The sequence below is a fragment of the Polypterus senegalus genome, chromosome 5 (assembly GCF_016835505.1).
Source record: "Polypterus senegalus isolate Bchr_013 chromosome 5, ASM1683550v1, whole genome shotgun sequence".
Lineage (NCBI taxonomy): Eukaryota > Metazoa > Chordata > Cladistia > Polypteriformes > Polypteridae > Polypterus > Polypterus senegalus.
This window is the reverse complement of record NC_053158.1, coordinates 133,671,112-133,695,852: the sequence shown is the minus strand read 5'-3', so window position 1 is coordinate 133,695,852 and position 24,741 is coordinate 133,671,112. Positions and strand designations below refer to the sequence as shown.

At 37.1% G+C, this 24,741-nt stretch overlaps 1 protein-coding gene across 4 annotated transcripts in view; it reads right to left on the bottom strand.

Annotated features, from left to right (window-relative positions):
• The window catches only part of LOC120529514 (tensin-3-like), a 333,361-nt gene that overhangs the window by 26,749 nt on the left and 281,871 nt on the right, over positions 1-24,741 (bottom strand). For all 4 annotated transcript variants that reach the window (XM_039753385.1, XM_039753384.1, XM_039753386.1 and 1 more), the window contains 8 exons: positions 14,792-14,957; positions 13,413-14,068; positions 11,497-11,583; positions 9,307-9,438; positions 8,522-8,617; positions 7,439-7,516; positions 6,827-6,904; positions 6,434-6,602 (listed from right to left, as the gene is read on the bottom strand). In XM_039753385.1, coding sequence (XP_039609319.1) covers positions 6,434-6,602; positions 6,827-6,904; positions 7,439-7,516; positions 8,522-8,617; positions 9,307-9,438; positions 11,497-11,583; positions 13,413-14,068; positions 14,792-14,957 — 1,462 coding nt within the window. The remainder of the gene's footprint in view (positions 1-6,433; positions 6,603-6,826; positions 6,905-7,438; positions 7,517-8,521; positions 8,618-9,306; positions 9,439-11,496; positions 11,584-13,412; positions 14,069-14,791; positions 14,958-24,741) is intronic.

The window sequence follows — 24,741 nt, the reverse complement described above, 5'->3', positions numbered from 1 at the left end:
AGTCAACCAAAGATGGCGGCCCGGTCCTCGCCTGTAGAGAACTCCAATTCCCAGAAACCCGCGGAACCCGCCAGAACACGCGGCCGACAGCGGCGAAGTTCATTGGCTCCCGCCGGACGGTATGGCAAACCAGGAAGTAAGCCAAACCCCGCCGCCAATTAACTAATTATTTTGACGCGGGAACTCAAAATTAATCGAGCCCGCGGAGTATTTTGCAGACTTTAGAGGCGATTAAGAAGATCGTTGAGATCTGGAGAGCGGCGCAAGCGCCTTTAAGAAGAGTACGTGAGTACCTGCGGCATTGGACCGAGAGCCTCCCGTGTTATGGATTTGGCGGTACAGACAGGTAATGTCGGTACCGTATATAATGTAATAGGGACGCAGTGTGATCCGGGCCGCTTTAATCCATAGCGGTGCCAAATGGATGTGTGCCCTACAAGAGAGGCCGAACGTTACGGAGCGGCCGGGGAAGGACCGACGAGCCAGAGCAGCTGGTTGGTGCTGTCTCTTGGAGCGATTCGATCCTAAAGACCCCACCCATGTTGTTTATAAATCAAAGGGCGTGCAGACAGTAAAAGGGCTCTCTTTCATTAATAGAGAGACCCAAACTGTGGACAAGCCCCAGAGTAAACTGGAGATCCTTAGAATAAAGAAGGGGTCTCCTGACAAGGTGGGAAAAGGGCGGAGAGCAGCGAGGCGGCCAGAAAACCCTCCTTGGCGGGGGAAAGGGTGGAGCTGACCGAGTTCCCGAGATGTTTCAGGTATCGGGAAAAGAGCCAACCAGGAGGACTGCGCCGGTGCTACAATTGCCAGCGACGGGTCACGAGTGGCGCCAATGTCCCGGGAGACAGGAGGTACACCGCCCCCAAGGTTTGCTCGAGGACAGGGGCAACGCAGTCAGATCCCGGATGACGCGCCCTCTTGAGGAAGACTTCCTCTCGGGGCAGGCCGCCCAATCTTTATAATTCGCCGCTGGGGAGTACTGTAAGATATGGCCGGCCATGTACCCCGCCAATACCCCAAGCCGCCAGGTGGAGCCCTCCTTGCAGCATGGAGGTCCCCAGAAGACCAGCAGGGCATTATGGACCATGTAGTTTTTGTGCACCGCCTGCTGGATGCCATGGGGCCACGAGAGGGAGCTGCAGGGAGGACCAAGAATTCTTCATGCCCTATGACCCGAAGTTCGTCATAGGAAGAGCGACGGGCTTCCGGGTGAGAAACATTATTTACCCTGACCCGAAGGAATAAGGACTTGTGGACTGTTGGGAAGGAACACCTCCGGTCAGGGAATATAAAAGGACTGTGGGGGCTCCCAGACGATGAGCTGAGTTGGGAGGCAGGGTGGCTAAGCCGCCTGGGAGTGGAGGATTTGTTATTGTTCATTGTTTATTGGAATATTTGGGAGTAGAGGGTGCTTTGTGCACATTATTGATATAATAAATATCATTATTGGACTTTTATCTAGTGTCTGACGTGGTGTCTGAGGGTGCAAGGGTGCGAGAAGCATCTTATTCTGTTACAATATATATATATATATATATATATATAGATATATAAATACTATTAAAGTCAAGCAGCCGGCGTTGCACGTATACTCTTAACACTGCAGAGGACACAAAACTAATTTTATTTAATTGCTGGTGATGCCTGTACACAAGCTTAATGACAGTATGTGTCCCTTGAATTTGCCTCCTATTGCGGAGCATATGTCCCTACACTGTCACACTTTCCTCACAATTGTGGGCCCCATATGTCCATTTCTAAGACATAAAAGGTACATAATTAGATTACAATGGCCATATCTCTTAAACCTTTAACAACTTTTGCTGTTTATCACTGATTCGGCCATAGTCCTATCCACCTCCCTCATTATACTGTACTTTTTTGTCTTTGTCCTGAATACTATATAACAATAGGTATTTAAACATGCACCACTGACACCTTCATCAAGTTTTGCTCTAACACAAATTTCTATATCAACCATGATGATCAACCAATTTATTCAGAGATTGTCTTTTATTTATTTAAAGATTTCTTTCAAAGTTCTTTTTCAATCTGGAATCACAAGGAGCCAAGGTAATTTACACTTTAGTTTAGGTATAATTGTAAAGCAGCTATTAACAATGTATCTCTGCAGATGCTGGTACTAAGCCCAGAAACAGAAGAAGGAAGGCTGGGCACAGGGCGAGCAACCCAGTCACCTAAAACCCTATAACCACTACAGAAACAGCAAATGAAAGTCAACTTAGAAAAGGAAAAGGGGAATGGAAAAGATTCTTCAATGATGGACACTAATGGAAGCTGTAAGGAAGTTAGTATCCCAATGTGCTAGATTCCGAGTGCCTAAATTAAAACAAAGATCGTAACATGTGGACACTATAGAGTGGAAAAATGGCACAACTGCTGAGGGAGGTTAAAGAATACCAGCTCAGTATACTGGGAATCAAAAAGTTGAAACTGGAAACTGTAACAATGGTAAAACAATTCTCTATCCAGGTCATGAAGAGAAAGACATCAGAGGAGTTGGCATGGTGCTAGACAAAAAGGCTACCAGAGTGCTTATTGGTGAAAAACCACCATCGTCCAAGTGTATGCACTAACAGAAGAGGCAAATAACGCTGAAAAAGATTAAATCTATGAGCTGCTACAAGACAGTTTCCAACAACTTTCCCAGCCATGATGTGAAACTGTTAAAGGGTGACATAAATGCGCAGGTAACAGCAGGCAAGGTATGGCTATTGTTGTTGGACCTCTTGGATCCGCCTATTAACAGCCAACAGCATTACCATTGGCAACACTTACTTCTGGCACAAAGCCATCCATAAGAAGACCATGAGATCACTTGATGGAACCACCAACAATGAGATCAATTATATTTGCATCAGCCCACACTGAAGATCAGCACTAATTGATGTCGAAGTGTGCAGAGGTGCATATGTGGGCTCTGACCACCACCTTCTATGAGCTGAAGTAAAGATGCATTTGAAGAAGCTTACCAATTAGGAGAAGATCAAACCCTCTGTGAATGATAAGCTGAAGGACCTGGCCATGTCAAAGCAATACCATTTAATGCTACGGAACAGATTCCACCAGTTAAAGGAGGCAGGAACTGATTTGGAAGACCAGTGGACAAACTTTAAGAAGGCAGTGACAGAATATGCAGAAAGACCAACTGGGAGAAGAAGAGGGTCACAGAGGCAGAGGTGGATTCAGGAACCAACGAGGGAGCTTATCGATGCAAAGCAACAGAGACAGCACAAGAACAGCATAAAATTAGGCAAGATGTGTCAGAGGATATCAGGGCTTGGATTGACATATGTAATGCTGATAAGAAAGTCTGGCTAGATAAGAAAGGCACCGAGGTGAAAGCAACAGCTAAGTGCACTAATGCCAAGACCTTATACTATACTGTGCGGGCTAACAGGATCAAAGAGCCAGTGAAAGACAAGTCAGGAAAGATTCTGGTTACAGTACAGGTGCAAGATCAGTGCTGGATGGAACACTTCCAAGAAATGCCGAATCAGCCGACCCAGCAGCCTTCTACAACTTCAACTGGGTGCTTGCTTAGGTAGCCCTGGATGTAAGTGAAGAACAGGTCACAGAGGAAGAGACAGCTAAAGTGATCAAGGCAATGAAGAATAACAAAGCAGTGGGACTGGATGGATCACGGCAGAGATGCTTAAATATTGTAAAAAACAATCTAGTAACCGAGCTGACAAAGCTGATTAATTAACTGCTGTTCATGACAAAAATAGGTGCCACAGAACTGACAGGACAGAGCAATAGTGAAGTTACTTGAAAAAAGGAGACTTGTCCAGCTGTAACAACTATATTGTGGCATCACACTACTGTCTGATCCTGGCAAGGTGTTCTGCACCACGCTCCTGAATAGGCTGCATGCAGCTGTGGACACAGTACTATGGGAAGAGCAAGTTGGTTTCTGTAGCAAATTGCTCCTGCACAGAAAATATCTTCATTCTCAGTGCATTGAACATCAAAGACCACTATGCCTGAACTTCATCAACTTCTAAAAGACGTTTGATAGTATTCAAAGTGAGTTCCTCTGGAACATCACCACATCTTACAGCGATTCCCCAGAACAATGTCAACATCTTAAGAAGCCAATATAAAAACTCCCGCTGTTGCGTTAACATCATCACTAGCATGTGAAAAGGGTGTATCCTGTCCCCTCTTCTCTTCTTGTTACCAGTCAATTTTGCTCTCAAGGAACCAACAAGGGAGGCCAGCCAAGGAATACCATGGAAAGACTAAACAAGACTGAAAAGAACTGGACTTTGCCGATGGTATCGTCCTACAGACTGAGATTGATGAAGACCTACAAAGGCTCACATAGGATCTAGAATTGAATGCTGAGAAATTTGGACTGAGAATCAGTACAGAGTAAACAAAAACAATAAAGGTGGACAGTAGTGACAAATAAATCACAATGGCCATCCAGGTCAACCAGACAGAAACTAAAACATTGGACTACTTCACCTATGTAGGCAGCACAGTGAGCAATGATGGTGACACTTAAGCTGATATCAACCGTAGAATCGACAAATCAGCAGTAGTTTTTCAAAGAATGTGCTCTACAAGTATCTTGCCTGCCACCACCATTATCATTGACATGAAACTCTGGGTCTATAAAAGTGTTCTACCAACAGCCGTCTATGCTAGCGAAACATGGAAGGTACAGTCAGAACTGATAAAAAGCTGAATGTGTTCCACTACAGATGGCTAAGGCAGATTTTGAAGATAAGCTGGCATGACCACATTACCAATGAAAAGGTCTGAAGAAGGGTGACGGCACTTCCACTGTCTGAAATTGTTGTGGAGTGGCAAATGAGGCTGGCTGGCTATATCCAGTGTTTCCCCAAAATACTGCCTTTCAAATATGGCCATGAAATGGATTCCGCTGGAAGGGAAGTGGCAAAGAAAAAGGCCAAAGCTCACATGTCGCAGAACATTCTATGATGACCTGAAACAAATCAATATTGCCTGGCAAGACACTGAAGGAGTAGCAGCAAATCAGAGAAGATGGCACCATCTTGCTGCCCAATGTGCCCAAAGACACAGGAAGACCTAAGGCTAAGCCTAAGTAAGTATTAACATTCTAAAAGGCATTTTATTAACTATGCTATTACCAATAACAACTCTTGAAAACATGCCACAATGAGCTTTAACAGGTCATGTTTTTTTGACAACCCCTCACCCTCGACTCCCTAAGAAGATAAGAAAAAGCTCCCAAATAAATTTTACAAACCCTTCTAGAGAAAGAAAAATGGAAGAAATCTTGGGAAAGGCATTTCAGTGAGAGAGCCCTATCCAGGTAGGAGTGGCATTAAAGGGTATCAAACAATGGGGTAAATACAAGACACAAAACAGAACACAGGTAATCCTCTTTACAGAGCTAAATGCACAATCTATCACTGCCACCTCAGAAATACAACAGTACAAACTACAGTTCTGGGCAAAATGAAAATATTGTACCACTCACTAAATATAGAACTACCATATATGAGGATACATATTTATTAAAATACATCAAAAAAGTAGAAACTAATTAACATAAATGAAAAACAACAGTATCTGTTCACCAGCCAATTACTGAACCACTGCCCAGATTGTAGAAAAAGGAGTCAGACACTGTAGACACAGTCCTGGAAATCATGGTCAACTATCCTACTATCCAAGATGCATTTTATACACAAGGGAAAGAAATATTCCAGTCTAGAGTTTCTTTTGAAATGTGGGAATCTCAGAAGGAAGCCCACACAAATAGAAGAATATATAAAATGGCTACATTTGCCAAAAACAAATGAGGGTCACTTGTTGAGACTTTGCAATCTTGCGGTGGGTTAGGTTTTCCATGGAGAACTCCCAAACTAGCTATTTTTACCTACTGTTTGTGTAACCTGCTACTTTTCTTTCACAAGATAGAAAAGTATGAAGGCAAGAGTGAGAATAAATTTACAAGCAAAATAATGCTCAGTGAATTTAATGTTTAAGAGAAATTTATAGATGCATTTTTGTTGAGAATAAACCCATGATTGTGCTAATTTCTGCCCCTCTGCTCCTCAGTAAAGAGGATGATGCTTAAGAATCACAAAAACAGAACATTTTATGAATGACATCTTTGATAACAATGAGAAAGGTGACTTTTGTGTTAAAACTATTTTCATTTGGTTGTTACTTTTTACTTTACTTTAATGTGCAAAAATGTTCAATATTTCATAACATCCAGGTTTAACACACTGTATATTTAATCTGCAAGTTAAATTCTATGAATAAAATATCACAATATTTTCTTACAAGACCTACATATGAAATGTGCATCCATTTATAGCTCTTAATCTAAATTGCTAATTTTTTTGTTCAATAATCTACTTCACAGTAAAAAAAAATACAAAACAACAAATGAGGCACTCACTTCCTCTGATTGTCTGTGAGTGTTATTCCTTGAGTTGACACTTTAAAGTGCACCACAGTGGAAGCAGGGGGAGGATCCATAACGAGAGTCATACTTGTGGCCTTTTGAACAGCTTGATATCCAGTTAATGACTCCATTTCCACAGAACCCAAATACCAGACATTGCAAGCTGAAATGAACATGACAATTCAGAAAAATTAAACCTTGAAATTTACTTTTGGTGTATATAATTTCTCACACAACACCAGTTTCAAAAGTTCCATCACCATAATTTTTTGTAAGCTAAACAAGATTGAAGTACTATATATCACGTTAAAATAAAGCAGACCACTATCAACTGCTATATCTGCTCTCTATTGTGCCATGTGCCAGCTGCAGTAAGAACAGACCTACCTGCTCCTTGCTTAAGAAGTTCAGCAGCAGAGTTTGTTGCAGACTGTGACATCGAATCAACAGCATCTTCGAGAGGGTCTAAGTGAGAGAAAAGCATGAAGTGAGCATCATTTAACCAAAACAGTCATGGCATTCAAGACTAATTATAGTGAGTAAAAAGAATGAGCATTTCAGCTTGTGAATTTAAGTTATAAGAATATATTGGTGACTTTTTAGGATGATATACAGATCAACAGTTACATGAGCAAAAGAAATAAAACTCCCTTCAACCAAATGTAGATACATTCAATTATTTAAAATTGTTAATGTTAAATAAGCTACTGTGAGTTTTTATTTTGTTTCACTACTGTTTATTTTATATTCAAAGTATACATTTTAGTTTTAATAATGTAATTTCTGGCTTTTTGGTGTTTTAGACCAGTGGTCCTCATGACATTTGCTGAGCAGGGGCACACAGATTTTATTCTGCTGACTGCTTATACTTCTAATGAAAGGATAATCATAGCATCACTAATGCTCTTCAAAAACTGCTTTGACAATTAGCAATATAGCCTATCAAGAATGTGCAACGTTGTGTATCACACAGCTACATGAAGAATAATAAAAACCAACCTCTGTCTGGAATGATGAGCTTGCAAGGCAGTGCCAGGGGCGTTATGGAATGTTGGCAAACCAAAGCTGTCAAACTCCCTGGAATTAAGATATGAAGTAAATATACACTTAAATCTACCAAAAATGTAGTCACCAAATACTACTACTACTACTACTTCTCCTACACATGTCAAGCCATATATATAATAAACACTGCACAAACACTACTGGATTTTGGCTTTATGTTTAAATTCCTGACTTTTCTCATCTTGCAATTTTAAACAACAGTGATAAATGTTCAGACTCCACTGATCTTATCATTCTTCTAAGTTCATTTCTTGCAAGGATTTCATTCCACAATTTTCACAAAGAAAATATTTCAAAAACTAATTTTATGGGCTTGAAAGAAAACAAAATAACCTCTAAAAAAAGCTCTTAATTTTCACAATCACTGATCATTATGCGGATACAAGCTCTTGCTACATTTTCTTGTATACAAGAACCATTATTGTAAGTCTTATATTAAATTAATATTTTTGCTGCTTTGGGTTGCTACAGTTGGGTAATTTATATGCATTTGAGGCAACTGAGGCAGTTGCATTTACCCACATTAATGCTGCTCACACATACACCACCCTACCACCAGAAGGAGCCCTAGAACAGTCACTCAAATAATATTACTGAGAAATCAATAAACGTTGAAGTGACAAAGAATTTTTTACTGACCAAGTCTACTCAGCTGGCCTGGAGCTGATATAATATAATACAGTATATGTGGAAATGCGGGACCTTCGGTCATCCTACCTATAGTTCATTAGCTTTAATCTTTAATGTGACAATTTCAAATTCTTTTGAGCGCGTTTAGTATCTGAGTGCACACCCTTTGCAAACTTTACACATGCAATGCCAGGGTTGGCAGTTTAACCCAGGACTTTGGAGGTGAGGCAGCAGTACAAACTGCTTCATCACTGTGCCATCTTCTTTAATAATAAAGGCAGGAAACTGCTGTACCCAGTTGACCAGGCTAAAGAAAATTTTAATATGTATAAATCTGAAAATATACTAACACATACAAAAAATATAATTTCCAAACAGAAGACTTACCAAAATATGGTTCATTTGGGCAACCCTTCAATCTCACTCCTTTTTGAGTGCACTCAATCAAGAAATGTCGGACAAGTTCATTTGATAAATCTCCCACTAAAAACAATATTTGAAAACAAAGTTCACTTTAAGAATTAACCTTTAATGCAAATTAGTATGCATATGTACGATTTCATCCATCCATCCATTATTCAACCCGCTATATCCTAACTACAGGGTCACAGGGGTCTGCTGGAGCGAATCCCAGCCAACACAGGGTGCAAGGCAGGAACAAATCCCGGGCAGGGTGCCCGCCCACCACAGGACACACACACACACACACACACCCAGAAAATAAAGGACAAATTAGGATCGCCAGTGCACCTAACCTGTATGTCTTTGGACTGTGGGAGGAAACCAGAGCACCAGGAGGAAACCCATGCAGACATGGGGAGAACATGCAAACTCCACGCAGGGAGGACCTGGGAAGCGAACCTGGGTCTCCTAACTGCGAGGCAGAGATTTCATATATAAAAAATAAAAATCAGAAAAAGTTAATTTGGATGAGTATAATGTGTTACAACTATTATGTCTCTGAAACCTGAGCAAACACTTGGTTATTTAAACCTTTTTTTTTTCGCCAAACCATGTAAATTGTTTTGCAGCATAAGAATAGGGTGTACCGGATAAGAAACTGGAATTAAAATTCATATATGTGATATATATACATACACGCACACACACAAACACACTTATTTATACAGTATATATATAACTCTATGATAGACTTAGTACACACACAATACCTTTCTTGTTTTGCTGGAGAACAGATGCAGGAGGTGTTGCCACTTTCACTGCCAATCCATATGCCCCTCGGAATGAATGGCTGTCACGAACAATGAATGAACCTGGCTCCTTATCTTTTAATACTGCAATAGCTGCAAATGATAAATACACACATTATAGTTGAATGTATTCATCGCTGAAGCAGTGTATTATTGTGGACATATACTGAGATACATTGGGTCACTTACAAGTCTGAAAATGTGTGTTCAGATATACTGGTTTGTAAATTTCTATGCTATTCACAATAAATCCATTTAAAAATGTTTTATGCATATACAATCAATTACCACTTAATTTGGTTCACTTGGTTGTTAATTCAAATGACCCGCTGAGTCAAACTGCCAATCATTTTGCTGTAACTCAAAACATACAGCCTACAGACATGACCAAGAAATTTAGGTGATATGTGAGCAAACATTAGAATAATCAAGATGTATGATCTAACGTACTGTCTGATGTGGTAAATGCAGCATCTCTGAAATAGCTGTAAGCCTGGGATTTTCATGAATTATGGCTTTTGGAGTTTACAGAGAATGGTATCATAAAAAAAAAAAACCTACAATAAGTGGCAGTTCTCTCCACAGCACACCTAGCCAAGGTCTCCCTTTCAAATGGGGACTTCTAGCAGAATAATACCCTTTGGTGTAAAGTGGAGAAAGAGTTTGGCTATCACAGACCAAACTCCACTGAATGTTACCATCACATTGCTTAATTCATGCCTCAAAAAATTCATGTTGCTCTGGAGGGTTTTTTTTATCTTTATTTCGCCTTATACAAATTCTTGTAATAGGAATTTGTTAGTCTTCGTATACCCTTTGGGGTCAGAGTGCAGGATCAAGCCACTATACAGCACCCCTGAAGAAAGTGCAGATTAAGGGCATTGCTCAAGGGCCCAGCAGAGTAGGATGTCTTTTGGCAGTAATGGGGATTTGAACTGGCAGTCTTCTGGATACCTTAGTCTTAGAGCCACTCATAATGGGGTTCTTCCCAATACATGATAAGTGGGACGAATATAGTGGTGGTATCTTCTCTACGTATTTCCACTAGGCATTAGTGGGGAGCCTGTATGAACGCTAATTGAGGCATCAGATTAGTTATGCACAGTCTACTCAAGCACAAAGCCAAGGTAAAAAAATGTACAGCTTCTAGCATAAATGGAACGTATTTAGAATGTAGACATAGGAAGAAATCACAGCAGCTGGAGAAAACCCATACACAACAGATCTCACACTCTTGTAACTTTAATGAAGACTTTAATGGTAACCATTGTTTCAGCCACTTACATTTTAGATGTATTATTGTGTTTAATGTGAAATTTCAAGTGTTGAATAGGCATTATTTGTTAAAATATCTAATCATACAGTAGCAATAAAACAGAATTCTAAATTCTATAAATGGGTAGATGAATTTACAATGGTGATTCATAGCTAAATTTTTACATTATAGGCTGAAAAATGAGCTCTCCATGACCATTCAAACTGCCTTTACTCTACTGATATGCAGTGGCCTTGACATGCCTCTCAGTGACACAACTCTTCACAAAGCACTGCTGGGCTGCCTAGACTTTCTGTCTTCTTGCTCTCCCTCAGGATTGTGCCACATGTCTAGTAATAAACCACAATGATCTCTGGCAGATTTCACTTATGCAATCATAATCTGTTTTTGAGACTTGAATCTTTTTTCTTATTGACATCCATTTTAGATCACGTTTAAACAATCTCTTGTGTACAATTACCTCATGCAGCTAATTTAATTAATTGTTAGCTTTTTGAGGTGACTTTGGGCATCACCTGGTCAGTACAATGACTACATTTGGAGGGGAGACCTTCCTCCAAAAGTTCTTTCCCATGCACTCAAGCCACAAGGACAAAAATATTTTATCTGTAACTTCTATTCATCTTGCCATAAGATGTTACCATTCAGCTGTATGTTTAAGAGTAATCCAGACAAATCTGCCATCTTTAAAAAAATTTTTAATGAGGTAATACTTTCTTGCATCTGGTTTGATTATTTGATGCAATCTGTGATCAGTTCAGTAAACAAATAAGCTTTTTCTAAAGGTTAGTTGAGCATGCTAGATTTACGGCAGATTTCAGCCTCTGTCTCTCTGCACATATACAGATACACACATCACTTTTGTTATTATTTACCTTGATCTCGTGAGATATCTGGCTTATACCAGAATTTTGATGTGTCCTGAACAAACTTTACAGTTACAGGTTTGTTTGTAAAAATATCTGAAAGAAAATGCAACAGATTAATGCAACATTATTAAAACATTTATTTTTAGGTCAAGTAAAAAGATTTCAGTGGTTTGCATGCAATTATACTTGCTTAAAAATGTTTACCAAAAATCATACGGATAAAGACAAATTTTTTCATTAATTTTCAGAGCCTATGTAGTCTTCTACATAGTTGAGGGGCACTGGTGTATATCAGGCAGAAAAAGGGCAAAAAACATGAGGGTACTGAGGCAATTAACAATACAGCAGTTAATCTAACACTGTCTTCTGTACTATGTTTGCTATGTGAAAAAAGCAAACTTTAAGAAATGGAGGTGACCAGAGGAAGAAAGATTATATACAATGCCAAAAAATCATTAACAGACAGTTTGTTTTATGTTTTGTTTATCCAAGTGCTAACTCTAAAATCAAAGTGGATAAAAAGAAACTACGGTCTGAATACTAAATGTAAATCTTAAGCACTAAACACCAAGCACTGAGGTATTTCTTTGAATTCATCCATAAACTTGCAGAACCAAGAAACGCATGGTGCCAATCTTTTATCCTATCATGGTGTTAGCACTGTGCACCACCGTGACAGGTTACGAGATAAGGCCAGAAAACACTTTTGCATTGGTCAATTTCCTTTGCTAAAAAGTGCATCATTCTGTAAACAATAGCAGATCCTTCTTTAAAAAGTCAATATACACATTTAAACTAGACCTCTAAACACAAAGAATCCAGTCAGTTTCAACATTATCTGTATAAAAGCTAAAAACCTATTTGAGTAGCACTGAATCAACACTGATTTCCACATATGTTTTTAGATCACCACCTAGATCTTCCAGGTTCCCTATGCAGCTCAAAAGTCAACTCCAATAACTTTTCTGAAACTTATTTATCCTTTCCTTTATTTGCATACAATCATAGGATACGTGTTGATTACCTGTTTGCCATGTTTAAACTGTAAGATATTCACACCAACCATATTCACTGATTTTTCAGAACAAGGAGACCGACATCAGCACTACAGGTACTGCTCCAGAGAAAATTGTACATTATATCACTCCAATAGTGCATTGTTATATTTTTATTTTCCATCTCCTTTCTTGAAAACTGCAACTCTTTGGTCCTTTTCAGCACCTCCATTACTTCAAATAATTTTCCATTCATCATAATCCACACATTCCAGGTCATAATCCTTCTACTCTATCCTACAAAACAACTCCTATTCATTACTCCCACTGCATCCTATCATCTATTTAGCCCACATATAATGGGTTTTCTTCAATGTTAGTACTAGTAAAGTTATTTCAGTTGACTATATGTTGTTGGCAGAAGGTTTTGGTGTCCTGAAATGTAGTATGGGCTGAACCAAACATATGCCTTGTAAGACTCATTTCTAGAAGTTGTGGTGGAACATTTAAGCATCTGATGCACCATTATTTTTGTAAACTCATATTGGTTTAACTGTTAATATTATGATTCAACTGAATTTACAATAAGCACATTGGCTTTAAATAAAGTTCAAACATATTGTAGTTGTCTCTAAATAATTGGTGTTTAAAAAGTAACTAAATTTATTTTTATATTTGTATGTATACAGACTGTACACCTAAAGCTCCAAATCTTTTGCTGAATTTATAATGCGGAACTTTTTTTTTAATAAAAGAATTACCTGGCAAACAAAATTATATTTGCTACACTGGTAATCTCTTTAAAGATCTTAATTTTAAAGCAATTTAAAACAATACTAATTTGACTTGTAAAGATATCACTTTTATTGATAGTAACTTTTCTGTGTAATAAGAATTAATGTGCATACTTTTAATTGATTATCTTACCTGTTACAGGTGAGGAGCTTAAGACTTTGGAAAAATCTGGAAGAACACTTGGGAATGGAATGCTCATGGTGCTCCCACTGTGAGGACTAGAAAAACCACTCGAAGAAGGAGAGATTGAACAAAAAGAACGCTCTCCTTCTGATATCCGCTTCTTTTCAGGTAAAGGGGGCTGTGACAATATGTTCATTGTTGCATGTCTGAGAGATGGGGAGTGCTGATTAAGTCCCCCACCTGATGAATGCAAAGTTTTCTGGTGGTTCAGATTGTCCATCATGTCTGAAGTTTGTGTATGCCCACCGCAGGTAGAGTTTGCACCAATAGGGAAGCTAATGACAGCTGATCCATGCTGTACATCAAACTGTTTTCCGTTTCCCATAGTAAGGCTGTTACTGTGGCTTAGGCAAGCTTTTGCAGTGGTACAATTCTGCCTGCAATTCTGAGAAACAATGGACGAATTGTGACCATTTGAAGTGACTGGAGATGTTAGATACTGTGGTGAAACAGGAGAGTCAAGGCTAGGACTGACAGAGCCAACTGAAAATTCTGATGATCCAAGGTAGTGGGTATTGGATCTGCTCATACCAGTCAAGGATGATTGGTGAGAAAGAGGGGTCTTGGAGTTGTTCTCTGCCCAAGGCAGTCCAGTTGATAAGGGGCTATGGTATATAAAAGCATTAAATTAGTACATGTAACTTATAATTCTAAAAACTTAATAATAAATCTATACTGTATATTCAAATGTAAATTGGAAAAATAGGGACAGCTATGTACATTATATCCAGATTGTATTTTTAATAAAATTTAGTATTATATACAGGGGGTCCTCAGGTTATGACACAGTTCCGTTCCTACAACAGTGATGTAACCCGAATTTTGGTGTAAGTCGAAACACACTCTAGCCTAAGTCACTTACCTATCTTAACACATTTGCAAAATCATAATCTAGAACATAAAAACACAAAATCTAAGCCTGAGAAAAAAGAAAAGGACATAAATATACAGTAGTAACAGAAAAAAATGAGTGTAAAAAATTGCTTACCTTTATTCCGTCTCAATTTTTTAAAGTTTTTATGGGAGTCAGTGTTGTAAACTAGAAATGTTGTATGTCGAAACGTTGTAACCCGAGGACCCCCTGTATTTTCAAAGGGGCTCATATAATACATAAAAACTATCTGAATCAGTGTATAAAAGTACATAGTCAAACAAATCTGCATTTCTAGTTCAACAGAAGTCCTCCTTTAATTGTAATAATTTCACAAACAGTTCCCAATTGTTTTCATCTAAAATATGCATATACTGGATAAAAAAAAAACTTGATAATCAAATAAGTTAGTTGACTAGAAATACTTAAAATAAATAAATAAATATTTTGCTTTTACCTTTCCACATTCGGACCCGGACTACCACTTGACACTGAACATATGGATCCAAATTTTCGTTGACAGGGTGTTGATTCTCTCTGAACGTCAGATCGGTACATAACACCCACTTGGTTGTCTGATACAACCCCTGTATTGCTTATGCTTTCCATGAAACTCCTGGATTCTACATAACAATAAAATACATTTCTTTAATTCTCTTTTCAGACAGGTAGAATATATATAGATTTCCAAAGAATGCAAACTGAGGCACAGAAAAATCAATTCTAAAAAGGATTTAAATTTTTATACAGATGGATTAAGGTGCTGAAAAGAAGTAATGCATTTCTAATTGTAAAAAAAATTTGGCCACAGCCGAGGAAGTGGGAGGAATATGCTGGTTGATCAGAGGAAGACAGTGTTCCTTATAGTGCCCTTAATCGATTGTGTCGAGTTAAAATATTGGATGAGTGATAACCAATTTTCTTTGACCATAGAAAAAAACAATGATGGGAGTGATACAGATTCCAAAGTCCTCTCATGTTTTAACTCAGTAATTTTAGTAATTCATCACACATTTCAACGCTTTCTTAAACCTGCTCTTTCCAACGTAATAAACCGGAACATTAAGAATGGATACTGACAAATTAGATCATACATGTATTTCTAGTAGAACTGGATGCTGTAATGCATTATACAAAGGTTGTTCAAATTGTTTCTATTAGCAGCACTCACTGAATTCAAAATGTTGCTGCAGGAATTATTACTAGAACTAGAAAGCAGAAACACAAATCTTTACAGAATACTAAATAGAAATCATATCATCCAAATTTAAAAATGTTTCTCTGAGTGAGGGGGCACTTAACTAGCTATTTACAGTGCCTATTAATGCATATAAGCAAGATAACAAGAGGCATAAAAATTCAGTTCATAACATATTGGGAAGTGATAAACTCGTAGTACATTGGCTCTCCCGCATACTCCAGATGAAGTGTGAAGTAATTTTTTTGTCTTTTGAAGACTTAAAAGCTAAACTGTAGTGATAAACCAAACCTAGCATTATCTTGTCAAACCCATGTAATTCAATACAAAGTTAAGGAGGTCTGGAACCTCTTATGGCAGCACTGGCTGCAAGGCAGGAACCAGACTTGGACAGGACACTGTTCCACTGCAGGGCATATACACAAACAGTCACACATTAGGCTTCCATTTAATCTTGCAGACACATCTTTAAGATGCAGGAGGAAAAAAAAAAAAAAAAAAAACAGTGTCCAGAAAAATAAAGACACAGGAAGAATATGCAAACCTTATGCAGAAAATGTGTTGGCATGGGACTTGAAACTGGTCCATATGGCAGCAGTGCAAATCTGAGCCACAACAGAGCCAAATAAATCAGCACAAATAACTCATTCACACTTGTGAAAGTTACAATGCCACTGAAATGGTAATCATGCAGGTGCATAGACCGAAAAGGCTGAAAAACTATGCATTATCAGTAATTGGACCGCAGTGAAAGACCAAAGACTGACAAAGCTGCAATCATGCTTGTCTGGTTTGAGTGTTTAAAGATTTACTCATCACAAAAAAACATGCATTACTGTTACGCTTAGTTTTCTGTATATTAGTTGTATTTCAATTGGTTTGTACAAACACAGCCTAAATAATGATGATTAAAGTGAATTAAAAGTTTAACTCAGAGACAGGCAAATCCCATAACCACTGAACGACTAGCAACATATTTGAAAACTGCATTTTTGCGTTAATAAAAAGTGGTCTGTGATCTCAAAAAAAAAAAAAAGTCAAGCTTGGAAAGAGTCCATGCTACTTAATCTGTGCCTGTATGAGTTAGACATTAATATCACTTTTCATCAATAGATGGCACAAAACACGAGACATGTCTGTACTGGTCGGCCAGATGCTGAACTACTCAGAAAACTAAAGTTAAAAAGTTATGAAAAGACTGGTTCAGTACTATACACTTTAAAAACCGATTCTTCAACAAAACATGACAATATTGAAACACTTTTTATTAAATTAAAATATTTCATGTCAAAAATATTATAAGCAGCATGTTCTTTATCTTAGGAGTTTTGTAAGGAGTACATTATTTATTCTGTAGTTGTAGAAAAGAACATTATTTCAGTCTGCCAAATGCCTGAAAATCAAATGGAGCTAATGGTTAAAAAATGCAGCAAATAAACCTATTATGTAATCAGTTTCCCCTCCAGCCATTTGCACCAAGTGGCATGTGCGCTGAAACTATAAAGGGCAGTTAAGATGAGGCAATACACAAATCAATCAGATGTTAAACAGAACTGTGTGGTGGTGACGGGGGCAGACCAGAGCACACATCATTCTGTAAAAGAAAGGAAAAACAGCTGGAAGCCAAGTGAAGGACAGTGTGGCCATTCATGATAACAGAAGAAGTACTACTTTAACAGAATCAAGTACTATGTCTAGAATGACCATGACAGGAAACAGAAAATAAATGATCTTTTATCTTTCAGCAGGATCAGAAAAGGCTCACATTTTAAAACATACTTCAATCTGTTTGTCTCGTTTCATGTTAATTAGTTTGCCCAAAATGTATGTGTAAATATGTGTTTTTGTGGTTGACTTCTAATGTGACTTGTAATAGATCTTATTAAAGGGAATGGTTTTTCTCTTTTTATGCCTGTAGTGTCTAACATAACTTTAAAATCCCCTTACTGTGAAATATAGACTACAAAAAAACAGAAGGATATGCAAACCAGGAAAAATACTTTTGAAAAACTATTACAATTCCAAAGGACATAATTACTGCATAATTGTTTCATTTATAACCCAGAAATTTGAGTCAGCAATTGATATAAATATATTTAATAGTTAAGAAAACTGAATAAACTGCATTTACTTTGAAAGTATTTAACCAGCCTAAAAGCAAGGCTGTAATTATAAGAGGCTCCAATATAGCAAAGAGTTCATACATTTTTTAACTTCATAGTTTAAATGTGGCACAATCCATCGGAAAAATGTCTTTCTAATCTTACTTCATTTCAGCTGTTGCACTCCCACAAATAAAAAAAAGAGAATAAGACTTTTCCACATTAGCTGGTGAGAGATAGTAGCCCCTATTGTTCTGGATTTGTTTCCCAAAAGCAATTCCCACAAGCAAATTCCTTCAACACTCCTAACAGATTGTTCAGCATTACTGCTTTCCCAAGGATCTCATTCTATAGTTGATGGCTGCAAGACTAGAAACATATCTTTATCCTTGAACTTTTCACTGCTGAAGCAAACAATACAACATTAGTGCTGAAAAACATGCTACCAGATGGTTGTGAATTTCAATTATATTAGAGCTAATAACTGCTGCACATGAAGGTAACAAAATAACTGTTGTCAGTGGGCATGCACTGCTTAATGCAAAGATTTCAACTCTAATCTGTAATAAATACAATCATTGACATTAACTTAAATGCCTAATTAAGAAATTCTGTACCAAAAGAGGTGGCAAAATGATTTCCTGCTTTAGAGTAACAATACAAATACATATGTAGGAAAGAAAGAATAAATCTCTGCAGGTATCAATTATAATAACTGCAAAACTTCAGGAATCTTACATAGCCCTTAAGCTAATGACCTTCATGGTGCTAGAAATATTCAGGTCTACAAAGCAAAAGTTTAAGCACCACAGGTAAATGGTGTTCCAAAATTTATAGGCATATCAAAAATATGAAAGCAATAACCTTCTGAGAACAGTGATGGTAAACTGATGCAGTGGTTAGTGCTGTTTAATTCTATCTGCACACTACCTTTCAAAAATAATGGTTCTTTAATGGCATTTTATAGTTCTTTATTGGGTTGTATGCTTTCTCGTAGAACCACTGCTTGCCAAAGCACCATTTCATTCTAAGAAGGTTCTTTGCATATAAAGTTGGTTCTTTGTGTTTTGAAAAAACTTCCTACTATAAATCTTTAATAGATGGTAGGCTACCTAGTGCGTCATACACATGCGCATGGGGGACAGTTTAGAGACTCAAATAGTGTTATTTGTCAGCCAGGCCATGGGTTGGTGCTCTCATCTAATCCTTTCTCCTCTTGTCCCTCTGCAGACCAGCTGAAGATCATTCCACCACCAGTCCATCCACTGATGATGTCACTTCTGGCACCTCTTGATGACATCACTTCCATTACCCAGAACCTATCCACCTGCCACATCAGTTCTCTTGCCCACCACATTTATAGTCCACACTCATTCCGTTAGTCAGTTTGGTTTTGTAAAGACACGGCTGATTTCTCTTTTGATTTTTTTCTGTATACGAGGTGGCCATCCCCAAACTTTTTTCTGTTTGCTGTCTGTATTTTTTTTTTTTTTACCACAGCTTTTTACAGATCTAAATAAATAAAGATTCTTTCTGGAAACTTCATGCTGGTGGGTCTTTTGGGAACCAAAAATGGTTTTCCTATGGCATCAAGCTGGAGAATCAGTCTTGCACCTTTAAGAGTGTAGACCCCAAATCCCGAGTGAGACACTGCATGTGTGAAGTTTGCCTGTTCTTTCCATGTCCGTGTGGGACTTTATTCCAGGTACAGAAGTGTGTCCTGTGCCCAGCGTTTATTCTTGCTTTATACCTAGTGAAAGATGCTGGGTCTTCATGATTTTGAGGTAGTTAAGCAGTTTAAAAAAAGGATCAACGGAATCTTCTTAACCTTTAATCACTTAAGTAAAGAATTCTTGGAAGTACAAATACAGGCGATGATAAAAGAACATGTACTGCCAGACCGGAGGTTTAGCATATCCATTTGTTCATTTCTAAACAAAGAGTTGTGCAGAGCAAGAACCTATCCAAACAGCATTGGGATCAATGCAGACCTCACCTTAGTATGACTTTAATATGGAGATATTTAAAGAAATAAAGAAAGAGAGAAGAAAAAAACAATCAAAAACCATTAGTCAAAGCACTAAGACATAAAAATGAGAATACCAAAGGGGAAAGCCCTTATGTTATCTTTTTAAAGTTCACCAATTAATAAATCTGAAATAATCTAAACCAGATCTACGCTTGTGTGGGATGTTCTAAAGGAAATTCTTTTAACTTTATTCTAAGGATCAGAACTTGTATAAATAACATTATAAATCTTAATTTTAAAAAGTTTAGTGCTTTGATTTACAATCCCATTGCCCCTCTGGCTCAAATACCAGGTTTTGATGACTACCTTATAAACTGAAAGCCTATTACTATTATTATTTTTTTTTTGCAAATACCTTTCAACTCTCTCTTTTCAAAAGAATGTTTCAAATGTCTGCTGTATGCATCTAAGATCAGGTCACAAAGAAATGTAAAATGTGACATGTTCAACAACAAACTGCAGCTGTTTTTATCATACAGTACAATTCCCACTACACTGAATAAAACACTTGAAAAGATCAGTAAACAGGCTTTAGAGTTAAAGCAATGTGAAGTAGTTCGTGAAGAACAAAAAGAATATTACAATTATCCATGATGCATCAAATTAAAAACATATTTTTCCAATAATTAAATGTATACTTTGTAAGGCACAGCCTATTACTTGATAAGAAGTACATTTTCATATAATGTTAAAAGTTAAGGTTGTCTTAAAGGATAATTAAAGGAGAGAATTTATCCCAAAAAATGTGATACGTCATATAAATGACATTGTCAAGAGCTCCCCCATTTACTGAATACTTCAACCTAATCAAATTCAAAACAAAAAATATTGTTAAAAGCACATTGTCATTAAGAGGCAGAGATGTGTGTGAGAAAGAATGTGGCACACAAATATTCACAAACATTTTTAAAGTGCTTTGGGGCAGTGTGTGAATCATGGTAGATAATGAGAAATATAATTGGAGTGAAAAGCATTTGCAATCTAAATGCTTTTATGCTTTTTCTCAAAAAAAAAAAAGTTGAGACACACATTAAAACTTACATTTTGGAGGGCACACAATAGAATGCCACACAACAGAGTGGATTTTTGCTGACAAAATTTCTGACATTGCTGTAGTACTAGGGTGTTGTACCGTGTTAGCCATTATGAATGCAGAGAAAAGCCAAGCAAAATGGCACCTTTTATTGGCTAACTAAAAAGATTACAATATGCAAGCTTTGTATAAATCCCTACTTTTATCTCTTAATAACAGATATTGTATATGCTTTCTTGCAAAAGAATTATCTAGAAATTTCAATATTTCAGAAATGCAGGAGTATGAATATAATACCAAGCGCTTTTTCTTGAACCTTAAATATAACTAGACCCATCAAAGTGAGTAACATCCTGCTTTAGGAATGTTAATGAAGTTGCACAGTTAGACTGTTTTCATAAAGTACACATTTCTGCATTGTTTTATTTGTTTTTTTAGATACAGTTCATATCTGAGGGCATTAGTTGAGATTAACCTGTCAGGATTTCAACATTTTATTTATTGCAATTAAATGAATGTCTCTAAGTGAACATTAAAAAAATATTTTTTATAATATATATTATATTATAGAATATTAAATATTTTTCTGTCTTGTATAAAGTGTAAGGTACCTTTATTTTAAGGATTTTTTTTTTCACTTTATTATTAGTTTTCTAAACTGTTAATGTAATCTTGAACAATGCGGCGCTGTGTCTTTTGAAATCATAATTTATAAATAAAGAAAAAGGAAAATCAAAGGGCATTAAAGCAAAACACCATAGTAATCTCAGATGAATGAGTCAAAAAATTTCTACATTAGTAACTTAACAAAAATATTTGGAGGCTTTGGCTCACAAAGCTGACACAGCAACTTCTCAAATATTCAGCATATGGTCAGTTAGGGACTGTAAACTATCAGGCTGTGGGTATGTGTGTGTGTCTTCCAGTGTTTATGTGTGATGTGCAACACAATGGTTTCTCATCTACAGTACCATAAGACTGGCTCCTGCTGGGACAGGCTCCAGCATACTTTTGACTCTTAAAAAAAAAAAAAAAAAAGTGTACATGAAAATTAACAGAACATTCAAAAGCCATAGTTACAAAACTGCACACTCCAGCTGATAGTTTTCCCACCACAATATGTTGCTTTATGTTAAAGATTCTATCCTAATTCTAAAATTGATATTTAAATATGTATGTGTTCACAAGGTACACAATGCAGCCTTAGTTATTTTCCAATAAACTTTAAATACAAATATGATATAAGAGATAACAATTTTGTTAATTAGACTTTTAAGATGTACTAGAATGCATACTCAAACTAAATACATAGGCACATTATGTATTTAACATAAACATTCAAAGCAAACACACAAACACAATATCTTGAAAAATACATGGAGAGTACTGAACAGAAAAAAGTGCTGATTTTATGATGGAAATTACATTTGCAGACTAGAAGTGTTCAGTTGTTTTACAGGACTACTTTTTGGTTCTGTGCTTGTTGCCAAAGCAGAATACAATATCCAAGCAGCTCATTTTTTCCCCGCCCCCTCTTTTTCATACCAAGTTTTCCCTAATAAAAGGACAATGGTCTAGCTTCTCTTTGATTTGCACTACTTTCAGTTCTTTCCAAATAACACAAGAAATCAATTTTTCTTCCAATATTTTACTAACTTATAAAAAAGTGTCGCTTTATAAAAAATTATTAGTGTATAATACTGAAAATGCAGGGACCAAACTGTGATCTCCCTCTTCTAGCAGCAGATCAGGTTTCACTGCCTGCTGTGCAAGTCCAGACAATGCAAAGCTTTAAGACATTTCCAACTATTTGGGCATATTTGCTATGCCCTCTTTCACACACAAAAGCCCACCATCACAAAAATCACACTATACCGCAAGAGTTCACATACCTAACGAAGTAGTCATGCTGGAGATTCTTTCTTAAATAAAAAAAGAACTGTTAGGCAGCTGAATCTCTGAAGCTTTAAAGCTTAGTTGCTCTCTGTTGCTTTTGAAACACCGTAACCAGCACGACTAGCGTCTGGCTGCCCAGAACTAGAATCCCCAGGAAAAAAAAAAAAGAAAAAAAAAAGAGGTTTCCCACAGTGGCAGTGTCTCTCTTGGTCCGCTTTCTTTCTCTTTCTGTGTCTCTGTAATAAACTTCTCCAACAGAAAGCTGGTTTGTGGCTAGAAATCACAGTTGTTAAATGCAGTAAATGAAGTCATTCAGGTCAACGTCATCTTTTTGGGCCCAGATAGAGGAAATAAATCCCTGATTGTTCCTGCTAACTTTTCTCCTCTGCTGTGACAGTCAGCCTGCCCATTCAGTTCACAGGCCAATGGCTTGCTTACTTCATTTACATCTGCCTTTTTTTTGCATCTTTACTTTTTTTAAACTGAATTTACCAATACACAATTAATAATGCAAGTCAAGCGCTGCTTTTGGAAAATAAAACAACTAAGAACATAGCAACTTAAAACTAATTAGATTCCACTTTACTTTTTCCATCATGACTGATATGTTCAACTATTTCAGAAAACATTGATAATAAAGGTATTGTATTTAGAAATATATAGTGCTTAAGAGGTTTATAATAAATAAAGAAGAAATCAACCACAAAAGCCAAGAGATAAAAAAAAAATGATTACATGTTATTATGTGTAATAGAAACAGTAATTACATCCATTAAAGAATCTGTTGGAAAAAAAATCTAAAATTTTCAAGACAAGAAAGCTGACTAATAATTCTAAATTAGTTTAAACAACTTAAGCATTTTACCACTAAAGATGTTAAGTACAATCAATAAAAGTAACTACAGTTAAATATGTTAAAACTATATACATATGAACACACACATATTCCTCGCACATTCATGAAAGACTTTAAAAGGCACGCAACCTTTATGAAAAAGTACTTGTAGTTTTCACCCCAGGTACTGTACAACATTAAAACAGCTATATATACCATTTAGATTTAGATTCATCTTTTAAGATTTAAATCTGAAATATGTTATCTTTTATTATTATTATTATTTCATTCAGTTAGGTTCACTGCTTTTTTAGATAAATTACTTGCACTCCAGTATTCCATCATTCAGGCAATCCTGCAACTTGATACCAACAACAATGTGTGAGTGAAATTTGCAGAGTTCATCGAAATCACAGAAATGTTTAGGGGCTTTGCTGAACTCCATGAAATGCATTGATGTCAATAGAGAAGCAGGAAGTGAACAGGTTTTTAGTGGATTATGAAGGTGCAATAGTCAGGGAGGAGAATGACAACTATGCTAGAGTGAGTACTTTATACCAAAAATGTGATCTGTGCTGTGAAGAAGCAGAGCAAACCACTGTGCCACCCTACCGCAAACAACCCAAGACACAGATAGAACAAATACACAAACAAAATACAGCAAAATTGCCACAAACTAGCAATAAGTGAATAAAATATAGGTCATTGCGCTCACAGAGTTCCAACTTTGTAACACACTTTGGCCATGCCATTAGGCGGTGTCATGGGACTGTTTTTTTCTTTGTTTAAAGCCGAGGGCACCTGGCATGTCTGTTTTGTTTCCCATGTATCTGTGCAGAAGCTTTGCACATTTTTCTTCTGTCAAGCAGAATTGCTTTGTAAATAGTAATAAACTTTTTGTTATTATTATTTCACACATTCTCCTTTGTTTTCTGACATGAGAACACATAGCTGGACACATTGTTAGTTAAGCATGCAACTTAGCCATGCAGTGCTGCACTGACAGAGCACATTGATCAGTGCGATATATTCAGTGGTCATGCTCATAATATTCTCATTATGGTCAGCTAATGAACCTATCAAATGAGAATACTGCAAGTTTTTTTCTCCCCCACCATCATTAGGGATGTGCAGAATAGCAGGTTGGTGGCTGGGAAATTAGTGGCTCACTTTTAAATAAATAAATAATTGAATGGCCAACTCGATCACTGTGAGTGTGTGTGTTTGGGCAGCTATGGGAGATTGGTGAGGTAATTGGGGTGAGACACACCTGCACGTGAGTTTGCAGTCTGTCTCAATTGCTTCATTGGCTTT